The sequence below is a fragment of the Girardinichthys multiradiatus genome, chromosome 20 (assembly GCF_021462225.1).
Source record: "Girardinichthys multiradiatus isolate DD_20200921_A chromosome 20, DD_fGirMul_XY1, whole genome shotgun sequence".
Lineage (NCBI taxonomy): Eukaryota > Metazoa > Chordata > Actinopteri > Cyprinodontiformes > Goodeidae > Girardinichthys > Girardinichthys multiradiatus.
In genome coordinates this window covers 41,407,907-41,432,580 of record NC_061812.1, presented here as the reverse complement: position 1 = coordinate 41,432,580, position 24,674 = coordinate 41,407,907, and the positions used below count along the sequence as shown (strand labels likewise).

Sequence of the window (24,674 nt, the reverse complement as noted above, 5' to 3'; positions counted from 1 at the left end):
TCTTAAAATGTTTATATGACAAAGTCTGAGAGGTCTTGGAAACGTGAGTAAAATACCCGCGTACAGGCAACCTTCTCCTTACGTACAATGTGAAATAACAAATAACGGTATATGTGTTTAGAGTCTGAAATGCTTATTGAGCGGGTTTTGTCGCCATGTCTACTTTGGGTGACGCTTGCTCACTTCCATTTTCCTCCGCCTCTGGTTGTCAAGAAGATGGCAGCTTCCAGGCAGGCATGAGAGGAAATACTTCTTCACAAATCGAATGAATTTGGATTATTGCCACAAGATAAGAGCATATACTAGGGTTTTCGCATCTATTGCATCAGATTAGGCGAGTATGACTAAAGAATCTTTGCGCCTTCTCATGGTTTGTTGTGTTTTGTTGTGGCAAAGCGCCCGGCCATTTTTCTTGTGGGAGCCGCTAAAGTAGGCCGATTGTCGAAAAGATGGCTGCTTCCAGAGACAGCGTGAAACATAATATCACAGTGTTTATGCTGTTACACTATATTTAGCTAAGTTTTGAGATCGTTGACGCAACTATATTTGTACCAAGTATGTAATGCATATTGGGGTTAGTTAAAGTTGTGTCGAATTTAATTGTGACTTTTGCCGACGCTTTGACATGCTAGCTGCAAAGCTAACCCTGTTAGCATTGCTAAAGTAGGTTGACCAGCTAGCGGCAAGAGCAACGGCTAACACTCAATTTGAATGCTGCAGCTGTAACCTCTATACATTTGTTTATTTGAGCAAATTGTTTGATAGCAATTGAGAATATACGTTTTTTGAATAATACCTATCCTCGTTTATTGTCGTGGCGTCTTCCTTAAAATAGAATCTGCGTTAAAGCCGTTGCAAAAATGCTAATTTGTCTAGCTACAATATGGCGACTCCCACAGAGGCATGAACATAGCCAACAACTGCTAGCGATAAAATATTGAATTAAATACTTGTTGTGGCTGTGTGTTGTTCTGTTTGACTGGTGGTTTTCAACAAGTGGGTTTTCTTTTCTTTTTTTTCGCGCTTCTTTGGTGGTTCAGCGCGCTAGTTTACATATATTTTGCTTGTTAATTCGCTTCCGCCATTTTTCAGTCGGGTAGTAGCGTTAGCGGCGGCTGTTTGTTTGCAAGATGGCTGCTTCCATAAATTGAAATCAATGGCTGTAAATAACTTTGTGTAAAAAGGTTATGCATTTCTGGATCTACTGGAAACATTGAATCCACTTCAAGTAATACCAGTAAGCGGTGTCTGGTAACGTTTTACAGTTGTTTTTGGGCTAAGTGCATTGTAGCCGAAGCTAACCGCTAACTATTTAGCGCTCCAGCTGCTCTGACCGCAACAACAGTCGTGAGTGGTTCGTTATGGTGCAGTCATATGCGGCTGTTATGTTTTAGGGTTGTTGTTTGGAAATGGCGCAATAGCTGCAGGCCAGTTAAACAAGTGTTCTTTTATTTTTCTTTGCGGCAGAAGTCATGTCTGTCCCCGGTTCCGCGGTGTCTGGGACCACTCCGTCGGTTCTGCAGCCGCGATGGAAGCGGGTCCTCGGATGGTCCGGTCCGGTCCCTCGGCCCCGGCACGGACACAGAGCTGTGGCTATAAAGGAGTTGATGGTTGTTTTTGGAGGTGGAAACGAAGGAATTGTTGATGAGTTACATGTATACAACACAGGTAAGTTTTGGTTTGCATGTTGAACTTAAGCTGTGAGGTTATATTACAAGTAATAATCATTGCTGTTTTACACAACTTATTTTGTGTAACTAAACACAAGTTTAATTAAAAATTGTGATGTTTAAAGTTGGGTTTTAAGTAGGCCCCAGGAGGCCAAACAAAACCATGTTTGATTAATATAGTCTCCCTCTGCTGGAGAAAGCGTGTCATTGCATGTTAAAAAAAGGCGGGCTAAAATAAAATGGATGATGTTGGTTGGTTAAGGCACATCCTGTGTCCTGCTTTCCTTTCCATAAAACTAAGATAAATAAATGTAGCCATCGCTGTGTTTGTTTATATCTTTAAACTTGATTTTAATCCGAAGTCCTTTTAGAGTCTTATTTATTGTAATTTTATAACGTTTAGGCTATTGTCAGGGTTTTATTATTTCTGTTAAACTGAAAGAAATACTGTTCTAATTTTAGCTACAAACCAGTGGTTTATCCCAGCCGTCCGTGGTGATATCCCTCCGGGTTGTGCTGCCTATGGTTTTGTATGTGATGGAACACGGTTGCTGGTGTTTGGTGGGATGGTGGAATATGGAAAATACAGCAACGATCTCTATGAACTACAGGTAATCCTTTTGTTTTGTTTGTTTTTTAAATAAATTTATCTATGCACATAAAACTATTTGAATGCTTCACATTTATGAACAGTGTTATTTTATTTTATAGCCAATCATTTAAGTATTTGTCATTGGTGAAATCTGTTATTGTTGATTATTTGGTGATCGGTCTTTGTCGGACATGGTTAAAAAAACATTCTACTTGATTTGTGTACAACTGTTTAGTGTCTGTTTCTATCTGTCTGCGTCCAAAACATGCGATCTCAGAAAAGGAAAAACTTGTTGCTGCATAATTTATGCTGTTAATGTAAATTAAAATCACATTAAAACCTTTTTTTTTTTTTTTTTCGAGTAGGCCAGCAGATGGGAATGGAAAAAACTAAAAGCCAAAAATCCGAAAAACGGTCCCCCGCCTTGTCCTCGACTTGGTCATAGCTTTTCACTTGTTGGTAACAAATGCTACTTGTTCGGTGGTTTGGCCAATGATAGCGAAGATCCTAAAAACAACATTCCCAGGTAAGGGGAAACATCCATGATCACCAGAAGCATTCATGATCTACTGACGTGAGTCTTTTCCCACCAACTACATGAGCGTTAAATCTGTGTTTTTATTTGTCAGATACCTAAATGATCTGTACACACTCGAGCTTCGTCCAGGTTCTAGTGTGGTTGGGTGGGATATTCCCATCACATATGGAGTTCTGCCTCCTCCTCGTGAGAGTCACACCGCTGTGGTGTACACAGAAAAGACGACCAGGAAGTCTCGCTTGATCATCTATGGAGGAATGAGCGGTTGTCGTCTTGGGGATCTGTGGACGCTTGATATTGGTACGTGTCTGCCTCCTAATTTAAGAAACCAAGGAAAAAACAATAACGCTTTTACTCTAGGTTTAGCCCCATGTTGTACCTGCTTATACCCAGTGCTTTTTTACTTCATCGCATGCCTGTAAATACAATATGTTGTACCCAATTAATGAAACAATAGCATGCCAGTAGGTATTTTAATGAACTATAGAGATGGCCAATAAAAACTATCAATTCCATAATGCAATTTAAATAAAATTAGATGGATGTAGATGTGTGTTTAATTTTTGGAAATCTTTGTGTCTTTGCGTCCAAATTTCATTTATTTCGGCTCTCATCTCTGTCTAAAATAATATTAAACCTAACATAAATGTAAATGTTACAACCTGTAAGTATATTTATTGGAGTTCTAAAACCAAATTACCTAACAGTAGATAATGTAGAAAATTACTTAAAATCCTGCAATGTCGATTTGGTTGGTACCAACTGACACATGATGGCCAGCACCAGATGGCTTTACTTGATACCAAGAAAACTTTTGGTATAAAACATTCAATACAATAAAGATATAAAAAGGCTAGGGGTCAGAATGACCCAGTCAGCACCCAATTTAAAAGTTAACAGGCTGAAATGTTAAACTTAATCCATAGAATCTTTATTTGTTGTTCCTAGATACTCTAACGTGGAACAAACCTTCAGTCGGTGGTACAGCACCTCTTCCACGAAGTCTTCACTCTGCTACCACAATCACAAACAAGTAGGAAGTCCACTTCAAATATGTAGAAATTAGCCTTCAGTTGCTAACAGAGTTATATCTCACTGTGATTGGATTTTCTTACTTTACAGGATGTATGTTTTTGGCGGATGGGTTCCTTTGGTAATGGATGATGTCAAAGTGGCCACACACGAGAAAGAGTGGAAATGCACAAATACTCTCGCTTGCCTAAATCTCGGTTTGTCACACTGCCAGATTTCACACTATCATAGCTTGAGTAAACCAGTTGTTTCGGTGTTAAATGTTTGTGTTGTCTCTGCAGACTCTATGTGTTGGGAAACGGTGTTGATGGATACTCTTGAAGATAACATCCCAAGGGCCCGTGCTGGTCACTGCGCTGTGGCCATCAATTCCAGGCTCTATGTTTGGAGCGGCCGTGATGGGTATCGTAAAGCATGGAACAACCAAGTCTGTTGTAAAGACCTTTGGTACCTGGAAACAGGTGAGGGTGTTATAATATGAATGTTTGTGTGACTTGCATTGGGAGAGAGTAAAATAATAATTATTATTAATATTATTGTTCGTCCTGCAGAGCGACCCCATGCTCCTGCCAGGGTCCAGTTAGTCCGTGCCAACACAAACTCTCTGGAAGTTAGCTGGGGTGCAGTTTCCACAGCCGACACGTACTTGCTGCAGCTGCAAAAGTATGACATCCCTGCAACCCCAGCAGCTGCCTCACCTGCTACATGTGCAACCCCTTCACAACCTGTCAACTCTCCAAAGAGCCCTGCACCAGCTGCTGCAGCACCCTCCGCCCAGAGTTTACCACAGACAGGTGACCAGTCCACACATTACAATGTTAGGACATTAAGAAGCTCTACCAGATAACACAAAAAAAGTCTTAATTTCATGTCTTCTTTTTGTTCACAGCTATTTTAAAAGTTGCAGCTCAACAGTCTGCCACTGGTGCATCTGTTGTCACAGTTCGCCCGAGCCAGCCTGGGAAATCCCCCGTCACCGTGACATCCCTTCCTCCGGGTGTTCGGATGGTAGTTCCTACCCAAACCACCCAAGGATCGGTATGAGCAATTTCAGACAACTTTTTAATGTTTAAGTTCTTTTTTGAAGTGTATTAACATATTAATGTAATACTTTATTTTAATATATTCTACATTATAAAAACAATTCCTCACTTCTGTTTTTAGCCTATTGGAAGTAGCCCTCAGATGAGTGGCATGGCAGCTTTAGCTGCTGCAGCTGCAGCCACGCAGAAGATCCCGCCCTCTTCTGGTGGCACCGTTCTCAGTGTTCCTGCAGGTGCCACCATTCTCAAAACAGTTGCGGTTTCCCCTGGAACCACCACAGTGAAAATGGCTTCTCCTGTAATGGTAAACAGCTAAATAAGTGTCCTTATTTCCTATATTAAAAACTGTTGGGTTTATAAAGGCTTTTTAAGGGATAGTGCAGAATTTATAAAGCGAGGTTCTGTTAAAAGGTTATAAACTGTGAGTATCTTACCTGCTGTAGATAACTTAAATGGGGCCTTCATTTAGTATAAATCCAGATTAGCTGGACCCAAAGGCTGAAGCTAACAGCTTGTCAGGCCAAATCCAGTCTTACACTGTCATAACAATGTATTGACATTGCCTCTTCTATCTCACTAAATCGTGTTCCCTTCTCAGTACGTGTCATTCAGGAAGATCATTTTTTATCCACCACCTGCTACCTTTAATTTCTGTGCAAACAATGAAGTTAGTGGTACATTTGCAAGGAAACAAAAATTCCTTCACATTGTCCTGAGTAGGTTACTGCTCAACATGAACTTGACAATTTAAAGCTTCATAATGTTGTATTTTCACAACCTGCTACAAATATTTTTAACCTGGATCTGTTTAAAGATTTGCTTTAGTCTGAGCCCCTCTAAAGACTAGCCGTTAACTTCATCCTCTCTTCAGAAATCCTGAGCTATTGCTAAAGGTCATTTTCTTCTCTCAGGTGAGTAACCCAGCCACCCGTATGCTAAAAACGGCTGCAGCCCAGGTGGGCACTGGAACTGCATCATCTCCCACTACTACCAGACCAATCATCACTGTGCACAAGTCTGGGGCTGTCACAGTGGCTCAACAGGCCCAGGTGGTTACCACTGTGGTGGGAGGAGTCACAAAGACCATCACCCTGGTCAAGAGTCCCCTCACCATGGGCAGCAGTGGTACATTGGTAAGGAAGCAAGAACTCCTATCACAGTATCTTCTGAAATGTACATTTAGAAAGCATCCTTTGGTGCTGTGTAAATGGCATTTTTTCACACTTGCTGTGTGTGTGTGTGTGTGTGTGTGTCACAAGACGATGACAACATTAACTCTGAGCAATATCAGGGGTCAGGGGGAGTTGTAAGTTCACCCACATTGACTGTTGGAGAGTTAACTAAAATACAGGGTGCATGATGGTATTCATCTGCTTGACTGTTGGTCAGTTAGGGAAGCAACTCAAGAGTCACAAGTTTGGACCACCGTCACACTGACCTTGCTGTGCTGTCTGATGCTTTCTAGTGACTCATGAACTTGGGTCTCTCTCTCCTATGTCGGCAGATCTCCAACCTTGGCAAGATGATGTCTGTGGTACAAACCAAGCCAGTGCAGACATCAGCTGTCACAGGCCAGGCTTCCACTAACCCTCTCACACAGATCTTACAGGTCAGTTATCTGTATGAGTGCAGGAAAAAAAAAACGGAGGTAGCCAAGACAGGAACCAGACGATCTTCTCTAAACTGCTTAACGTGTGCTTTTCTTCTCAGACAAAGGGTCCCCTCCCAGCAGGCACCATCCTTAAACTGGTAACTTCTGCAGATGGCAAGCCTACAACAATCATCACAACGTCCCAGGCAGGAGGCACAGGAAACAAGCCTACGATCCTCAACATAAGTGGCGTCTCACCTACTACTACTAAGCAGGGGACCACCATCATTAAGACAATTCCCATGTCGGCCATCATGACCCAGCCTGGAGCTACAGGTCTGAACCACTGAGTCACAGAACCACGCATCTGATTGATTATGGTCTACAGCAAAAAAAGTACCAGAGTGGTTGGAGACATAATGTTTTTAGAAATGACCTTGAGCAGATCTTAAGATCTAAGATATCCTATTTGCTCAGTCTTTAAATCTCCAACTTGTGTTACTGTCCATGCAGGCGTTACAAGCAGCGCAGGTATGAAAACACCAATAACAATCCTTACCACCAAGGTAATGACCACTGGAACTCCTGGTAAAATTATCACTGCTGTGCCCAAACTGACCACTGCAGCCGGGCAACAGGGACTGACACAGGTAAACTGACTATTACTGCTTTTCATTTGATTTGAGTTTTTGTTTCATGGTGAATTTTTAAAGATGAAATCTATTTTGTCTTGTATAGGTGGTATTAAAGGGGGCTCCAGGACAGCCTGGTACTATTTTGCGCACTGTGCCCATGAGCACAGTAGGCGGTGTTCGTCTTGTTACTCCAGTGACGGTCTCTTCTGTTAAGCCCACTGTTACCACTCTGGTTGTCAAGGGGACTACTGGTAAGAATACCTGTGTCTTTTCTACCGACTCAGTTGTTGTTAGGTTTGATGAACCTTATCACATATTGTGGACTTTTTAAAGGCACATTTGTGTGGTTTTGTTTTATGTAAGTTTCAGTTTAACTTTTAAGCAGTTAACATCTGATTTGCAGTAGACAAGTCTTTTGACAACTTTATTTAGTATAAATTCAGATCAGCTGGTCCTGGAGGCTACAGCTAGTTTGAAACGGCACAGACCAATGTGATATGTACCATCTTAAAAAGACGTCAATCTCAAGAACCTCATAGTAGTTTATTTAATAACCCTTAAAGCTGTAACCACATAGGCACTGGACGGTTATTTCCACTGAAGCCTAAAATTGTCTCGACAGGAAATAAGGGCAGGAGGGAGTGCACCACTAGTGGTTATTTTGTGTGAAACACGTGCATACATCGTTCGTTCGTTCGTCGTCTTCCGCTTATCCAGGACCGGGTCGCGGGGGCAGCAGACTCAGCAGAGACGCCCAGACGTCCCTCTCTCCAGACACCTCCTCCAGTTCCTCCAGGGGGAGCCCAAGGCGTTCCCCGACCAGCCGAGAGACATAGTCCCTCCAGCGTGTCCTGGGCCGTCCCCTGGGCCTCCTCCCGGTGGGACGTGCCTGGAACACCTCCCGAGGAAGGCGTCCAGGAGGCATCCGGTATAGATGCCCGAGCCACCTCAACTGGCTCTTCTCAATGTGGAGAAGCAGCGGCTCTACTCCGAGCCCCTCCTGGATGGCCGAGCTCCTCACCCTATCTCTAAGGGAGTGCCCGGCCACCCTACGGAGGAAGCTCATTTCAGCCGCTTGTATCCGTGATCTCGTTCTTTCAGTCATGACCCAAAGTTCATGGCCATAGGTGAGGGTAGGAACGTAGACCGACCAGTAAATTGAGAGCTTTGCTTTTCGGCTCAGCTCTCTCTTCACCAAAATGGACCGGCACAGCGCCCCCATTACTGTGGCAGCCGCACCGATCCGTCTGTCGATCTCCCGCTCCATTCTTCCCTCACTCGTGAACAAGAACCCGAGATACTTGAACTCCTCCACTTGAGGCAGGAACTCCCCTCCAACCTGAAGAGGACAAGCCACCCTTTTCCGGTCGAGTACCATGGCCTCGGACTTGGAGGAGCTGATCCTCACCCCAGCCGCTTCACACTCGGCTGCGAACCGCCACAGCGCATGCTGTAGGTCTTGGCTAGAGGGGGCCAGCAGGACCACGTCATCCGCAAAAAGAAGAGACGAAATCCTCTGGTCCCCAAACCAGACCCCTTCCGGCCCTTGGCTGCGTCTAGAAATCCTGACAAAGGGCAGCCCTGCCGGAGTCCAACATGCACCGGGAACAGTTCCGACATAGTGCCAGCAATGCGGACCAAACTCCTGCTCCGCTCGTACAGGGACCGGATGGCCCCTAATAAAGGGCCCCCGATTCCATACTTCTGGAGCACCCCCCACAGGGCATCACGAGGGACATAGTCGAATGCCTTCTCCAGTTCCACAAAACACATGTGAACCGGTTGGGCAAACTCCCACGAACCCTCGAGCACCCTGTAGAGGGTATAGAGCTGGTCCAGTGTTCCACGGCTGGGACGAAAACCACACTGTTCCTCCTGAAGCCGAGGTTCGACCATCGGTCGGACTCTCCTCTCCAATACCCTGGCGTAGGCCTTACCAGGGAGGCTGAGGAGTGTGATCCCCCTGTAGTTGGAACACACCCTCCGGTCCCCCTTCTTATAAAGGGGGACCACCACCCCAGTCTGCCAGTCCAGAGGCACTGTCCCCGACCGCCACGCAATGTTGAAGAGGCGTGTCAACCATGACAGCCCTACAACATCCAGAGACTTGAGGTACTCAGGGCGGATCTCATCCACCCCCGAAGCCCTGCCACCGCGGAGCTTTTTAACTACCTCGGTGACTTCAGCCTGGGTGATGAAAGAGTCCAACCCCGAGTCCACAGCCTCTGTTTCCACCACGGAATGCGTGATGGCAGGATTGAGGAGATCCTCGAAGTACTCCTTCCACCGCCCGATAATGTCCTCAGTCGAGGTCAGCAGTCTCCTGCCCCCACTATAAACAGTGTTGGCAAAGCACTGCTTCCCCCTCCTGAGGCGCCGGACGGTTTGCATGAATCGCTTCGAGGCCAACCGGTAGTCCTTCTCCATGGCCTCACCGAACTCTTCCCAGGCCCGAGTTTTTGCCTCTGCCACAGCCCGGGCCGCAGCACGCTTGGCCTCACGGTACCCGTCAGCCGCCTCGGGAGTCCCACAAGCCAACCACAGCCGATAGGACTCCTTCTTCAGCTTAACAGCATCCCTTACTGCCGGTGTCCACCACCGGGTTCTGGGATTGCCGCCACGACAGGCACCGCAGACCTTACGGCCGCAGCTATGGGCAGCAGCATCGACAATAGATGCGGAGAACATGGTCCACTCGGACTCTATGTCTCCAACATCCCCCGGGATCTGGTCGAAACTCTCCCGGAGGTGGGAGTTGAATACATCCCTGGCCGAGGGCTCCGCCAGGCGTTCCCAGCAGACCCTCACTATGCGCTTTTGCCTGCCAAGTCTGTCCGGCTTTCTCCTCCTCCAGCGGATCCAACTCACCACCAGGTGATGATCAGTGGACAGCTCAGCCCCTCTCTTCACCCGAGTGTCCAAAACATACGGCCGAAGGTCTGATGATACAACAACAAAGTCGATCATCGACCTCCTGCCTAGGGTGTCCTGGTGCCAAGTGCACTGATGGACACCCTTATGTTTGAACATGATGTTCATTATGGACAATCCGTGACTAGCACAGAAGTCCAATAACAAAACACCACTCGGATTCAGATCGAGGAGGCCATTCCTCCCAATCACGCCTCTCCAGGTGTCACTGTCGTTTCCCACGTGGGCGTTGAAGTCCCCCAGCAGAATGATGGAGTCCCCGGGAGGGGCACTATCCAGCACCCCCGACAGGGACGCCAAGAAGGCCGGGTACTCTGCACTACCACTCGGCCCGTAGGCTGAAATGATAGTCAGAGACCTCTCCCCAACCCGAAGGCGCAGGGATACGACCCTCTCATCCACTGGGGTAAACCCCAACACGAGACGGCTGAGCTGGGGGGCAACAAGAAAACCCACACCAGCCCGCCGCCTCTCCGCGTGGGCCACTCCAGAGTAGAAGAGAGTCCAACCCCTCTCAAGGAGATGGGTTCCAGAGCCCACGCTGTGCGTGGAGGCGAGCCCGACTATTTCTAGTCGATATCTCTCGACCTCCCGCACAGGCTCAGGCTCCTTCCCCCCCAGCGAGGTGACATTCCACGTCCCTAGAGCCAGCCTAAGCATCCGGGGATCGGGCCGCTGAGGTCTCCACCTTCGTCCGCCACCCAATCCTCTTTGCACCGGTCCCTCACGGTTCCCCCTGCAGGTGGTTGGCCCACTGGGGGATGGCCTCGCGTCTCTCGTTCGGGCTTGGCCCGGCCGGGTCCCGCGAGGAGCAACCCGGCCACCAGGCGCTCTCCGACGAGTCCCGACCCCAGGCCTGGCTCCAGGGTGGGACCCCGGCTCCGCCGTACCGGGCGACGTCACGTGCCTCGATATTTATCACGTGCATACATCAGAACATGTAAATAAAGTATTTCCATTCAGTGTAACTGTCTGATCTAAATGTAAAAAGCAAGAATATTATAGTCTATTGAGTGACACTATTCCATTGATATTTTTTTTAGACAGCCTTACCTGTAGATTAGGTAGTTATGCTGACCAAAAACTCTTTAGCTGTTCCATTTTCAGTATGTGTTTGACATAGGAGGAATGTTGGTGGCACACTACCTCCAACTACCATTTCCTTTGAAAATAATCATCGACTTCTCTGCAGATGTGATCACACAAAGAAAATCTGATGATGGGATAAAGGTTCTGAATTAGTGCTATGATGTTTTTGAGAATAGAGTTTACTTTGGTTTTAGTTTCTCTTGGACTAGCTGTTAGTATCAGCCTCTGAGTCCAACTAATCTGGATTTATACTAGATGAAGACCCTATAAGACTTATCCACTGCAAGTAAGACATTACATTTTTACAACCTTTTAAAGGAACCTCATCATTTTCATTTCTCCATCTGGACTTCCTCCAGGAGTTACTACTCTTGGCACGGTCACCGGGACGGTGTCCACAAGCCTGGGAGGAGCCACAGCTGACAGTTCCAGTGCCTCATTGGTGACACCAATCACCACACTGGCAAACATTGCCACCATGTCCAGCCAGGTGATCAACCCAACAGCCATAACAGTGTCGGCTGCTCAGACTAGTCTGGCTTCTACTTCTACACTGCCTTCCTCTACAATGACAGCACAGGTAAGGCTCTATTGATCAGTAGGTGTGTCCTAAGTGTGTAATAACATATTGCAACTTAAAATGAAAAGCACAGTAGCAGCAAAGGTTAAGCTGCCAACACTGCAGTACTTATAATATGTAATTATCATATTGGTTCTCTCTCAGAACCAGCCCACCCAGGTTACTCTGATCACAACCCCCAGTGGTGTTGAAGCCCAGCCAGTGCAAGATCTACCTGTATCCATTCTGGCTTCTCCAACCTCTGAACAGCCCAGCTCCACTGAGGCTGGAGCAACTGGAGATGGCTCTGGAACTGTCACCTTGGTCTGCTCTAACCCACCCTGCGAGACCCACGAGACCGGAACCACCAACACAGCGACCACCTCCTCTGCTACAATTGGAGCAGGACAGGTCTGCTCCAACCCACCCTGTGAGACCCACGAGACAGGAACCACCAACACTGCCACAACAGCATCTTCAAACATGTCTGCGTTACGCGTGTGCTCCAACCCCCCCTGTGAGACCCATGAAACGGGGACCACAAACACAGCTACTACAGCTTCATCCAACATGGGAAGAACCCAGCAGGTGTGCTCCAACCCCCCCTGTGAGACCCATGAAACGGGGACCACAAACACAGCTACTACAGCTTCATCCAACATGGGAAGAACCCAGCAGGTGTGCTCCAACCCCCCCTGTGAGACCCATGAAACGGGGACCACAAACACAGCTACTACAGCTTCATCCAACATGGGAAGAACCCAGCAGGTGTGCTCCAACCCCCCCTGTGAGACCCATGAAACGGGGACCACAAACACAGCTACTACAGCTTCATCCAACATGGGAAGAACCCAGCAGGTGTGCTCCAACCCCCCCTGTGAGACCCATGAAACGGGGACCACAAACCCAGCTACTACAGCTTCATCCAACATGGGAGGAACCCAGCAGGTGTGTTCAAACCCCCCCTGTGAGACCCATGTGACGGGCACCACCAACACGGCGACACAAGCTTCATCCAGCATGAACGCAGGGGAGACGGGCACTGTGCAGAGCGCAGACTCAAATCCACCCTGCGAAACGGGGACGACCAACACTCCATCCACAGCGACCTCCAGCATGGGAGAGGACCAGACCAGCACAACCACAAGCCAAGTCCACAGGATTTGCTCCAACCCACCATATGAAACGCATGAGACTGGGACCACCAACACTGCCACCACTGCTACCTGCAACATGGAGACAGGCGAAGGCACAGGTATGTAATCGAGCTACATTCACTTGGCTAAAGCCAACCTCTGGCATTGGCTGAACGGTGTTCAATATTGGGTCACGTAGACGAAGAAACTGAGCTAGATTCTGGTTGTAGCAGAAGTCATTAAAGGGATTGTTCTGGATATTTGAAGTGAGGTTCTGCTGAAAGAAGTCATCTTACCATAAGCAGAATACTTGTGGCATTTTTAATATATATTTAGTATACACTAACAAAAGTGAGTAAACCCCTGAGTATTATATCTTTCATGGGACAACACTAACAATATGACACTTTGATACAATTTAAAGTAGTCGGTGTACAGCATTTAGTACTGACTGCCCTTTCAAATAACTCAACACACAGCTATCAATGTTAGCTTAACCCTAAGCTGCTGGCAACAAAAGTGAGTACACCCCTGTGTGAAAATGTGCAAATTATGCCCAAAGTGTCAATATATTGTACTCCCACCATTATTTTCCAACAGTGCTTTAACTCTCTTGGCCATGGAGTTCACTAGAGCTTCACAGGTTGCCACTGGAATCCTCCTCCACTCCTCCATGAAGACATGATGGAGCTGGTGGATGTTGGAGACCTTGTGCTCCGGAATTTATACTAAATACAAACACACATTCAAAAAGTAAAAAGAACTGTTTTGGGGCGTTTTAAACAACTTCAAATTCAGGTTAAACTGGACCTATGGTCTGTCAACTGGGTCTGGTTGAAATGTTAAACAAGTTTGTTTTTTTATTATTTTTATGAATACATCAACGGTACCAAAGTTTATAAACTGTTTTAAAAATGTTGGATATTTTGCAGGATTCCTTTAGCGCTTTGGCAAACACAACAGTTACCAATTTTTAAATGTTGGTCTAAATTATTCCAGATGTGTAAAAAGCTGTTAAAGGGCGTTTTTATCAACATCACTGAATCCAAGGCCAGTTTCAGCAATGTGTCGCTCTGTGGAACCTACAGATTGGACCTCTACTTTAGCAGTGAAGGGAGAATATTTTAGACTCAAATGTTCAGAATGTTAGAAAAACCGAACAAGAAAAGCAAAGATAGAAATTTAAAGCTAGAAAAGTGTGGAATTTTGAAAGTTAAAATGTGTCAAAACCTTGTATTGGATGAAGGAATGTCTATATAAAGATGTTCATCAATGGCTGAAATCAGATTAACTGAAGTAGTGGGGCTGATGATGGTTTAAACAAACCAGTCTTGGATAAAAATCCTAAACTCACATTGCAAATATTATGGTCACCATCTGGCCGTGCCCAGTGAACTGTTAGGCTAGGAAAAGCATGCACTGCTGCTAACTATGCTGCAGGAATAGATGAAGGAAGGAAGGCAGTCTGGCCAGGTGAGTTTTTATAAAGCTACTTTGTGAAAAAAGAGGTTTCTGTTGCGTCCAACTATCTGGCCAAAACCTCATTTAACGTTTTTCTTCGTATTAGCTGAGGAGCTCTGTAACCACTTCGGAAAAATCCCCCAGCGTTTGTAACTACTATAAGTACATGCATATAGTGATTGCTAACCTTTAAGATCCCAGAGCATAAATAAGCTTTTTTTTTTTTAAAGCTCTGTGTGGAACCTCTAGCCTATGCTGTCCCACGTTTATTTTCACCCTTCATAGTGAATTTCACTGTCACCCAGATGTTCTAATTAACCACATAGCCAATGCTTGAGTTGCATCAGTAGGCGTTAGAACTAAAATGTTGTTTCTGAATCCGTTCAGCTACCCAGCAGACAGAGGAAGGAGCAGAAGGAACAAGCACCACAGAGGAAGCTGCTACCACTGCAGCTACTAGTGTAGCTACCACCACCCAAGGCAGAGCCATCACCACTGTCACTCAGTCCACACCTGCCCCTGGGCCCTCAGTCCCTGTAAGGAAACAACCACTTCTCTCAATTAACATATTTAACAGTAGTCCATTGTGTTATCTCTGCAATTATCTGTTTAAAGGCCGCATGTTGGTTCCCTGAATGTTAAAAAAAACTGCAGCATCACATAATGTGAATTAATGATATCTGCGACTTATGTTTCCCTCCAGTCAATTTCATCAATAACAGAAGGAGCAAGTACTGCAGCCAGCACCACAGAGGAGCCGATGCAGACTGAAGAACCTGCATCAGCAGAAGCTGCACCTGCCGAGGAGCCTGCTGCCGCTATGGAGACACAAGCAGAGGTGATTAAAACACGACATCACAGAAAGTCAGCTATAGCTCGGCAAAATCTATCACCACAGCAAATGTTTCTTTTTTTTTTTTCTGTCTTCAAGGGAGAAGCAGCAGCTGCGACAGCCTTGAACCTGCCCTCAGAGCTGATGTCCGAGGGCCAGGGGACCACACTGATGGTGACGGGGCTGTCGGACGAAGAATTGGCTGTAACTGCTGCAGCTGAGGCTGCTGCTCAGGCTGCAGCCACAGAAGAAGCCCAGGCCCTTGCCATCCAGGCTGTTCTCCAGGCAGCTCAACAAGCCGTAATGAGTGAGTTTATGCGTGAGATTTCGAACTGTTCCTACACAGCCACAGATTTTTCAGGAAGTAGTCCAGATGGGTTATAGACAGCATCCTAATCATAAATAGCTTTGGGCTAAGCAGCTATTGAATTAAAATGTGATTTAGGTAGTCCTGAATATTATCTAATTTGTTTGCAGATGAAGGTGATACTTCTGGAGAAAGCCAGCAGCCCACCAACATCCCCATCATGCTGACCCAGCAGGAGCTAGCAGCATTGGTCCAGCAGCAGCAGCAGCTGCAGGAAGCTCATGCTGCAGCACAGCAGGCCTCTGTGGACACCAGCATGCCCACTGAGGGCCTCGCACCTGCCGACAGCCTCAATGACCCGTCTGTTGAAAGTAATGGACACAATGAAATGGCTGCCTCGGTCACTAGCGCTGTGGCAACCCTTCTACCACGCACCACTGCTGAGAGTAAGTGCTTTTATTTAATCTAATCGTATCTGTTGCTTTGTTGCACTGTATTTGGCTCATTTTTGTTCTTTCTACAACCTAGCACTGGCTCCATCAAGTACGTTCGCGCCGTCTATATCAGTAGCAAGTCCAGCCAAGCTGCAGGCTGCAGCCACGCTCGCAGAGGTGGCCAATGGCATTGAGGGAGAGGTGAGATTTTATCCAGACCCGATGGATCAGCTTCGAGAGAATAGAAAAAAAGTTATTCATTTTGTTTTTATTTTATTATTTATCCAGAAACAAGCCCCTCAGCCAACTCCAGTGAAGCCTGTTGTTAAAAAGGAGAATCAGTGGTTTGATGTTGGAATTGTAAAAGTGACAAATATGGTTGTCACTCACTTCTATGTGCCAGCAGATGATTCTCATGGAGATGTAAGTATGACGAAGTCCTACAGCGCTGATGATGTGATGTTCTCAGAGACTCTTCCTTTAACACTCTTTCGTTCCTTGGGTAGGATGATTCTGGCGCTGTACCGGACTACAATCAGATGAAGAAAATGGAGCTGCAGCCTGGCACGGCGTACAAGTTCCGTGTAGCTGGAATCAACGCTTGTGGTCGTGGAACATTTTCTGAGATATCTGCTTTCAAGACCTGCCTACCTGGGTTCCCAGGGGCCCCATGTGCCATCAAAATTAGCAAGGTAAACATTTTATCAGTGCTAAACAGTTCCTCGGATGACCTGCTGCCACAAAGTATTGAAGTAATATATACTTACTGTCACCCCCAGAGTCCAGATGGTGCCCACCTGACCTGGGAGCCGCCTTCAGTGACGTCAGGGAAAATCATTGAGTACTCTGTGTACCTGGCCATCCAGAGCAGCCAGACAGCTGAGGCCAAGGCCTCCACCCCGGCCCAGCTAGCCTTCATGCGAGTGTACTGTGGACCCAACCCCTCTTGCTTGGTGCAGTCGTCTAGCCTCTCGAATGCTCACATTGACTACACAACTAAACCGGCTATCATCTTCCGCATCGCTGCCCGCAATGAGAAGGGCTACGGTCCTGCTACTCAAGTTCGATGGCTACAGGGTAAGCACAGAGATTCCCGTTGCATTGGGTGTTTTCCAGCTAACTGGGGCTGGAACCTGTTCTTTGCTGGTTCTATAAAAGAACCATCTCAGAGTCATGTTATATCACCATGAAAGTGTCATCCAGTTAAAGTTTGAGCTTTCCTCTGTGGTATAATACGGTTCTGTAAAAGATCAGTCTGCAGGGAGATAGTTTAATTACACAAATCATATTATTAGTAGCATCCCAACAAACGGATGTGCTAATCTAACCAGCCTAATTTATCAACGTAACACAACGTAGTGTTTGTGAACGTATCATAACCCCGACCAACAGAGCCTTGTGATCGGTACCAGCAACAGTTTTAAACGGCAATTTTACACAACATTTCCTGCGGGGTTTACTAACTACATGCTGATAAAAGACAAGTTAAAGAGTCCGAATGGTTGTTTACGGATTCAGTGACAAATATCAACTTTAACAGCAGTTCTGTGTTGAGATATAAAAAAAAAGCTGGTGACGGTGAGGTTTGATTGTTCCTCTGCCAATCCAACTTTTTATTATTGATAAACAAAACGAACTTGGGAGTTTTAAACATCACACAGTATTTGTTGGTCTCTATAACCGTGCCTCTAGCTCCCCCCTCTGGCCCAGCAGAGTCGGAGTTGACATACCACGAGTTTATCATCACTAGAGCTGTGGTGGAAATACAAGTCAGCTGGTGGGTTTTCTCGGTATATTGCCGGTATTTTTTATATATATATTTTTTTTAATTAATTTTATTTTAATCGGCCTTGACTGCACATTGTTGGTCAATTTACTTCATGACATTTTATGAAACGGAAGTATGACCGGACACAGTGACAACAGAAGGAGGGTACAAATTGGCAAAAGGACAAATCAACCCTGAAGCCGGATGCAGCTGTTAGACCTTGTACCTGATAAGTTAGCACACAGGCTGGCAGAGCAGCAGGAGAGCTCGGCTAAGCCTCTGAAGGAGAGACTATACAGCAGCTGCTCCCACGTACATTGACTTGACCTCCATCAACTGCATGTGCTCAGATTCGCTGTTCTTAACGATGGTGGACAAACTTCATGTAAACATAAGACGGATGACTGCACTGGGTGTTCTAACTAGGATGTAGTTTGCAAAACATGCTAGCAATTCCCTTATTTTCCTTTCATCTTCAAAATAACAGCCTTTTGCTCTGTGCACTGAGCCTTACTAATCAGTTAGATCTATGGGGGCCCTAAACTGTGCAGACTCCTCTGTGGTGTTATGCTAGTCTAGTGCAAACATATGCAGAAGGCTGCGTAAGCACATTCTTTCAGGGTACCTTATCTCTTTTTTTTTTTTTTTTTGTATCTTCAAGATGATCGTAGAAGGGAAAAAAGCTACTGCCTCAACAAACTCACTTAAGCCTTTTGCTACGCAGGTTTTATGAGAAAGATGGCAGCAAAGATAATGTAACTGGTCAGAAAAAATGAGTTTACTTAAATCATATTGGCTAAATAAAATAAACAATATCACCATAAAATGTCAACCACTGTACTTTTTATCATCTTCATCAGTACTAGAAAAACCAGTCCAACTAATGCTACGCAAGCACTAGCCCCAGTTAAGCACAGTTTGTGGGTAAACATCTATGAAGGAGATAAACTAACTCTAATCATTGTTATAATCCACAGAATCTGGTAAAGATGCCAGTTCTGCGAAACCTGCCCCAAAAAGACCGGGCACCTCTCCCGATACGTAAGTATCACTTTTTACCTAAACACAGGTTGAACATGATCTTAGACCCTCTACTCATGCTGGTTTTATGTGTCCTCCCACAGCAAGACTACTGGTCCAAAGAAAGCAAGGACGGACCAGTGAGGTTGCCCAGAGTCCCCTCCCAGTCTTTTGTCCCCTTTTTTGTTTTTTTCCCACTGCCCTTTTTATCAGGAAGACTGACCCTCACTCATCCTCATCATGTCCTCCTCCACCCCCACGTCTCAGATCAAGACGGCGACGGTGGCAGAAGCCAGGACGAAAGTCAATCTGAGACACATTTCTGTAGATAAACCCCTCCTATTTGTTCTGTTGGTCGTAATATTTTAGAGCAACTCAAACCTAGAAGCACATTCTCTCTTTTCAGTCACGTCCCCTTCCTTCATTTTAACATCTATTTTTGGCTTTTTTCAAGTAGTTAAACATTATACAAGAATTTACACCTTTCACAAACTGGGAGCCAGCCTGAACGCTTTGTTACCTGTCGATTTTTCTGTGTTTTGTGAATTCTGGAGGGATGTAGAAAGAGACTACATAAAATGTTGTACAGTGTTGGAAAAATGGCTGTGGAGGCATTAGTTTAGACGAAAGGAAAAATCGGTATGGAAACGAATAAAGCACTTGTCCTCCACAATCGAGGACATCCTTTCTTTTTCTTTTTTTTTTTGCTCCATACAATTTACTTCATAGAGAACCAAGTCTGTACAGTCATCGTACTGGACTCCAGTCTCCTGGTAATATCATCACTGTGCGATTTTTAACCCAAGACGAGGAGTGGCAGCCGACACGTTGGAACGGAGGAAGGATTTGGAAAAAAAAAACTGCAAACGAAGAGATTTGCAGAGAAAGAATGGCGGACTTTGCTAGGATAAAGACTTGGCAGCACCCACATTGAAAGAAAAACTTCCAAAAACCTTCCCAAAAAATTAGCAATGACGCAGAAAATCTCCTGTGTAGTTTATTTTTGTATTTTTAAGCTTCTTTTTCCTCCTGTGTGTATGTGTTCATTTTAAAAGAAAACATCACTTTTTTTAACTGTTCATCCCTGTAGTTTGTGTTCGTGGGGAGATGGGTGGCTCTGTTCAGGTTGCCACTATATTTTTAAAAACCTTCATTCAGTTGGTTGTATGTTCCTGTTGTTGACAGACGACGGTGAAAGACGAGACTTTTGCATTTGTTCCAAGTAGAACCGGAGAGGTTTTAGGACTGAAGGGAACTTTGAAATGGACCCAGGGAGAGGGGTTTTGTTTTTTTTTTTTACTTTGTTTACTTCTTAATGCTTGTGTTGCTTTGTTTGCCAAACACAAATTTCCCCGGGTTTGAAGGAAAAATCGGCATCAGATTTTTTCCCCTTTACCCGGTTGGTTGTCCTCTGCTTCTTTTGCTCATGAATCTTTAATTTGTAGAGAGGCTGAATATATTAGTAGACCCCCGAACTCCACCTTATTGTCTGTGAATCAACTGAATAAATTTTAATTTGTTTTTCTCCTCTAAGGCTCTGTATTTCAGACCACAGATGGTGTGCAAAGCTACCTGTGACATGTTTGTCTTTGAATGGGAATGTCTGGGAAGACCGCTAACAGCCGGAGTGTACTCACTTGTAAATTAGTTCATTCATAGAGCAAGAATAAAACAAACACACAAAAAAACTGAAAACAAACATCTTGGCCTTTTATATAATTACCTGTAACTAACTGTTTTTACATGTTGGTCATCTCTTGATCGCCTTTTGTGTCTTTACTTATAAAAGAAACAAATATATATATAAATATATATATATAGTCTCCCTGATTGTTCTGATTGATTTGCTTCTGTCGAGCTGATTCACTGAAGGAGTGTGAAACCCTGCTTGGTTCATCAGTCCACACATGTACAAGGAGGAGATGTCTGACTGGGCATGAGTGGAGATCTTCTATGTAAGGCCAGATTTAGTTGTGATGGTAAAAAAAAAAACAATATTTTAATTAAAAGGCTCGAACGTTTGAGCCGAGGCCTCCGCTTGCTGCCTGGACTTCAGGTTGGGATTTCTCCTGAATTCTCTCTAGAAACGAACTTTCTCTTCATATGCATTCATAATTTTGTGCGTGTCGGTGTGTCTGTTGAACAAAACTAGACATGCATGCAAAAGCAGTGTATTTTAGTAGTGATGCCTTAAGTTAGACCATAAGCTGAAGGTTCTCAAAAAAAGAAAAAAAAATTTAATGAGTTTGTTCCTCTCTCCATGTGGTATACAATTGTGTCCTTTCCTTCCACAGTACCTTTGCCGGGTCACTATTTTTGCACCCTTGTTAGATAGGTCATCAGCAGTGCCGAAGTCTCTGAACTTTCCTTTCCACGCTGGGACGAGTGCCCCTCTCAGCACTCACAGGTGTTGCGAGTTTCTCTCGGCTGTTCGCAGGTTATCTGGAAATGTCCTGTATTTTCCAATGTGTGTTTTTTGTACTGTAGGGAGTAATGTATCTTTTATCATCAAAAATAAACATGTTAAACAGAGATCGTGTCCCGTACGTCTTTTTGACCGAATTACCTGGCCCAGGCCGAGCTCTGCGGCTTTCAAGAACGGCTTCTCGAGGTCCGGGTCCTCTTTAGCGCTGCCTTCAAAGTACTCTGCTCCAATTTCTTCGCACCACTGCAGGGCCTTTCTGCAAGACACCTAGAGAGGAAGAGTGTTTCAAACTGTGAGAACATTATTTCCTAACTGTGAAAGAGCTACAAATCTTTGATTCCTGCTTTCAAATCAAAGCTAATAAAAACAAAGGAACAAATGTAGTTTCTCTTGTTCCAACCCTGATGCAGTTCGTTGTAAAAAATGTTCAGATCATGCATGGTTTTAACAATGTAGTCAAAAATCAAAGTGTGTAATGAGCACCTTCAACTCTACTACCCCAAAATCAATCCTATGCAAAATTAGCATATTGCCACAGTAAACAGGATGAAGAGTGCTCTGGACAGATGAGGCCAAAGTTCACTTTTGTGCCTACATGTAAAACATCTTTGTGGGAAAACTAGCACTGCACATCACCCCTAATACATCATCCCCATGTTGAAGCATGGCAATAGCAGCACCATGCTCTGGGCATGCTTTTCTTCTGCAGGAAATCTGATGAATTGAGCTAAAGGGTGATCCTGGAAAAAAAAAAAACCTGCTTAGAGGCTGCTAAAGACTTCAGACTAGGGTGAAGGTTTATCTTACCAGCCAGATAATAATCATAAATACACAATCGGAGATACAATGGAACTGCTTATCAAAAATATATTTATCTCTTAGAAAAGCCTAGTCAAAGTTCAGCCTATACATAAGTGAAAACTGGAGGCTTCACTTTAATATTGATGTTCACAGATACTCGGCCTCAGTCATTATCTGGAAGATATTTTCTAAGCAATGTCTTATTTTCCTGAAAAACTTTGTGTTGCTCTGTCACATAAAATCCCAATAAAACATTGAAATTTGTGGTTGTAATGATAGAAAATATAAAGGTATTTGAATACTCTTGCAATTGTAATTCAACTTAAGGTTCCTGTCCCCTCAGTGCCAGAAAATAAAACAATCCGCACCCCTTATTAGAACAGATGAGTGCATACTTGCAGCAGATGTACAGGGGTTGGACAATGAAACTGAAACACCTGGTTTTAGACCACAATAATTTATTAGTATGGTGTAGGGCCTCCTTTTGCGGCCAATACAGCGTCAATTCATCTTTGGAATGACATATACAAGTCCTGCACAGTGGTCAGAGGGATTTTAAGCCATTCTTCTTGCAGGATAGTGGCCAGGTCACTACGTGATACTGGTGGAGGAAAACGTTTCCTGACTCGCTCCTCCAAAACACCCCAAAGTGGTTCAATAATATTTAGATCTGGTGACTGTGCAGGCCATGGGAGATGTTCAACTTCACTTTCATGTTCATCAAACCAATCTTTCACCAGTCTTGCTGTGTGTTTTGGTGCATTGTCATCCTGATACACGGCACCGCCTTCAGGATACAATGTTTGAACCATTGGATGCACATGGTCCTCAAGAATGGTTCGGTAGTCCTTGGCAGTGATGCGCCCATCTAGCACAAGTATTGGGCCAAGGGAATGCCATGATATGGCAGCTCAAACCATCACTGATCCACGCCCATGCTTCACTCTGGGCATGCAACAGTCTGGGTGGAACACTTCTTTGGGGCTTCTCCACACCGTAACTCTCCCGGATGTGGGGAAAACAGTAAAGGTGGACTCATCAGAGAACAATACATGTTTCACATTGTCCACAGCCCAAGATTTGCGCTCCTTGCACCATTGAAACCGACGTTTGGCATTGGCATGAGTGACCAAAGGTTTGGCTATAGCAGCCCGGCCGTGTATATTGACCCTGTGGAGCTCCCGACGGACAGTTCTGGTGGAAACAGGAGAGTTGAGGTGCACATTTAATTCTGCCGTGATTTGGGCAGCCGTGGTTTTATGTTTTTTGGATACAAGCTGGGTTAGCACCCGAACATCCCTTTCAGACAGCTTCCTCTTGCATCCACAGTTAATCCTGTTGGATGTGGTTTGTCCTTCTTGGTGGTATGCTGACATTACCCTGGATACCGTGGCTCTTGATACATCACATAGACTTGCTGTCTTGGTCACAGATGCGCCAGCAAGACGTGCACCAACAATTTGTCCTCTTTTGAACTCTGGTATGTCACCCATAATGTTGTGTGCATTTCAATATTTTGAGCAAAACTGTGCTCTTACCCTGCTAATTGAACCTTCACACTCTGCTCTTACTGGTGCAATGTGCAATCAATGAAGACTGGCTACCAGGCGGGTCCAATTTAGCCATGAAACCTCCCACACTAAAATGACAGGTGTTTCAGTTTCATTGTCCAACCCCTGTACAGAGTAAATCTCTTCTGAACCTCCATGCATGACTGACCTCCCGGTTGCTCAGGTCCGTCTTGTTGCCCAGAACAATAAAGGGAAAGTCAGACGGATCCTGAGGCTCTCCTTGGATCAGAAACTCCTTCCTCCACATATCCAAGGCGCTGAAACTGGCCGTGGAAGTGACATCAAACACCAGCATGCAGCAGTGGCTCCCCCTGTACAGAGGTGAGCCCAGGGACTGGAACCTCTCTGTGCCTGCTGTGTCCCAGATCTAAAACACACACACACACATCACAAGGCTGAGGATTCACTGCCAGTCATAAAGACCAGGCTGGTGCTACAGAAACCGACCTGCTGAGTCACTGTGTTTCCCGCTACATTGACTGCTTTGGAGAAAAAGTCAGTCCCTATGGTGGCTCTGTACATGTTGGTGAAGCGGTGATTCACATATCTGTTCATGACGGAGGATTTTCCCACCCTGTGTAAACACACACGCACGCAGGATCGTTTAAAAATAGCCCCAAACCGAGCTCTTTCTCCGTTCAAAACACACACATTTAACTCTCCTTCTTTATTACGCTGCGTGTAAAATGGTGAAAAATTGCGGAAGTCATTTAAATATCTGCACGCCAAATTTACATCTTTAATGAGTCGGGGTAAGTGAAAGTGAAAGAGCTGAACACAAACCAAACAGAATCCAGACATTTAAGCGTTAAAGTCATAAAAAGTTACCCAGAGTTTCCTATGAGGATTGTTTTCAGTGTCACTGGAGTCTTTTTCTCAGTCATGTTGAGGCTGTCCGCTGATTCACCGATCCGACGCTCCAGCGGAGGATGATGCCTTCAAGAGCTGCTCGAAAATTCCCACTAGCTTTCATCTCGGGGCCAACAGGACACAAGGACTTGCCTCTGCTTGCACAGTGTTGAACCGAGTGTTTTATTTCCCGAAACATCTTAATGGACTTTTAAGCATATTTAGAAACAAATAAAAAGTACATAAAATACAGGAACATGCAGCACTTTTAATAAAATATTTTATAACATGGTCTGACTATTTCTACCACGTTTATGAACACATTATTCTGTACATTACGAAGTAAATAGACAGGCTTAGCAATAATAATAATACTATTTACGCTGTCCC

General features: G+C 45.1%; 2 protein-coding genes across 2 annotated transcripts; one reads left to right on the top strand and one right to left on the bottom strand.

Annotated features, from left to right (window-relative positions):
* Positions 1-21,170, top strand: hcfc1a (host cell factor C1a). The gene is made up of 28 exons (XM_047347444.1): positions 1-43; positions 1,468-1,668; positions 2,133-2,281; positions 2,628-2,788; positions 2,892-3,100; positions 3,749-3,833; positions 3,923-4,029; positions 4,114-4,293; positions 4,384-4,626; positions 4,722-4,870; positions 4,997-5,179; positions 5,787-6,008; positions 6,380-6,484; positions 6,586-6,802; positions 6,980-7,116; positions 7,205-7,352; positions 11,481-11,701; positions 11,846-12,935; positions 14,665-14,813; positions 14,981-15,115; positions 15,209-15,416; positions 15,587-15,862; positions 15,945-16,051; positions 16,139-16,273; positions 16,357-16,542; positions 16,630-16,927; positions 18,596-18,659; positions 18,743-21,170. The coding sequence occupies exons 1-28, from the start codon at positions 16-18 to the stop codon at positions 18,780-18,782; spliced, it is 5,433 nt and encodes a 1,810-aa protein (XP_047203400.1). The 5' UTR covers positions 1-15; the 3' UTR covers positions 18,783-21,170.
* On the bottom strand, positions 19,925-24,421 carry si:dkey-13a21.4 (uncharacterized protein LOC494576 homolog). The gene is made up of 5 exons (XM_047347445.1): positions 24,264-24,421; positions 23,883-24,009; positions 23,584-23,802; positions 21,205-21,330; positions 19,925-21,119 (listed from the first exon to the last, which is right to left on the bottom strand). The coding sequence occupies exons 1-5, from the start codon at positions 24,317-24,319 to the stop codon at positions 21,033-21,035; spliced, it is 615 nt and encodes a 204-aa protein (XP_047203401.1). The 5' UTR covers positions 24,320-24,421; the 3' UTR covers positions 19,925-21,032.
* Between the last annotated feature and the right edge of the window lie 253 nt (positions 24,422-24,674).

Coding starts and splice junctions, on each gene's coding strand:
- hcfc1a (XM_047347444.1), top strand. CDS start 16: ATGACAAAGTCTGAGAGGTCTTGGAAAC. Junction 44..1,467: donor GTCTGAGAGGTCTTGGAAAC/GTGAGTAAAATA, acceptor TCTTTGCGGCAG/AAGTCATGTCTGTCCCCGGT. Junction 16,274..16,356: donor CAGATGATTCTCATGGAGAT/GTAAGTATGACG, acceptor TTCCTTGGGTAG/GATGATTCTGGCGCTGTACC.
- si:dkey-13a21.4 (XM_047347445.1), bottom strand. CDS start 24,319: ATGACTGAGAAAAAGACTCCAGTGACACTGAAAACAATCCTCATAGGA. Junction 21,331..23,583: donor CGGACCTGAGCAACCGGGAG/GTCAGTCATGCA, acceptor CTTCCTCTCTAG/GTGTCTTGCAGAAAGGCCCT. Junction 21,120..21,204: donor CAGAGCTCGGCCTGGGCCAG/GTAATTCGGTCA, acceptor TACTCCCTACAG/TACAAAAAACACACATTGGA.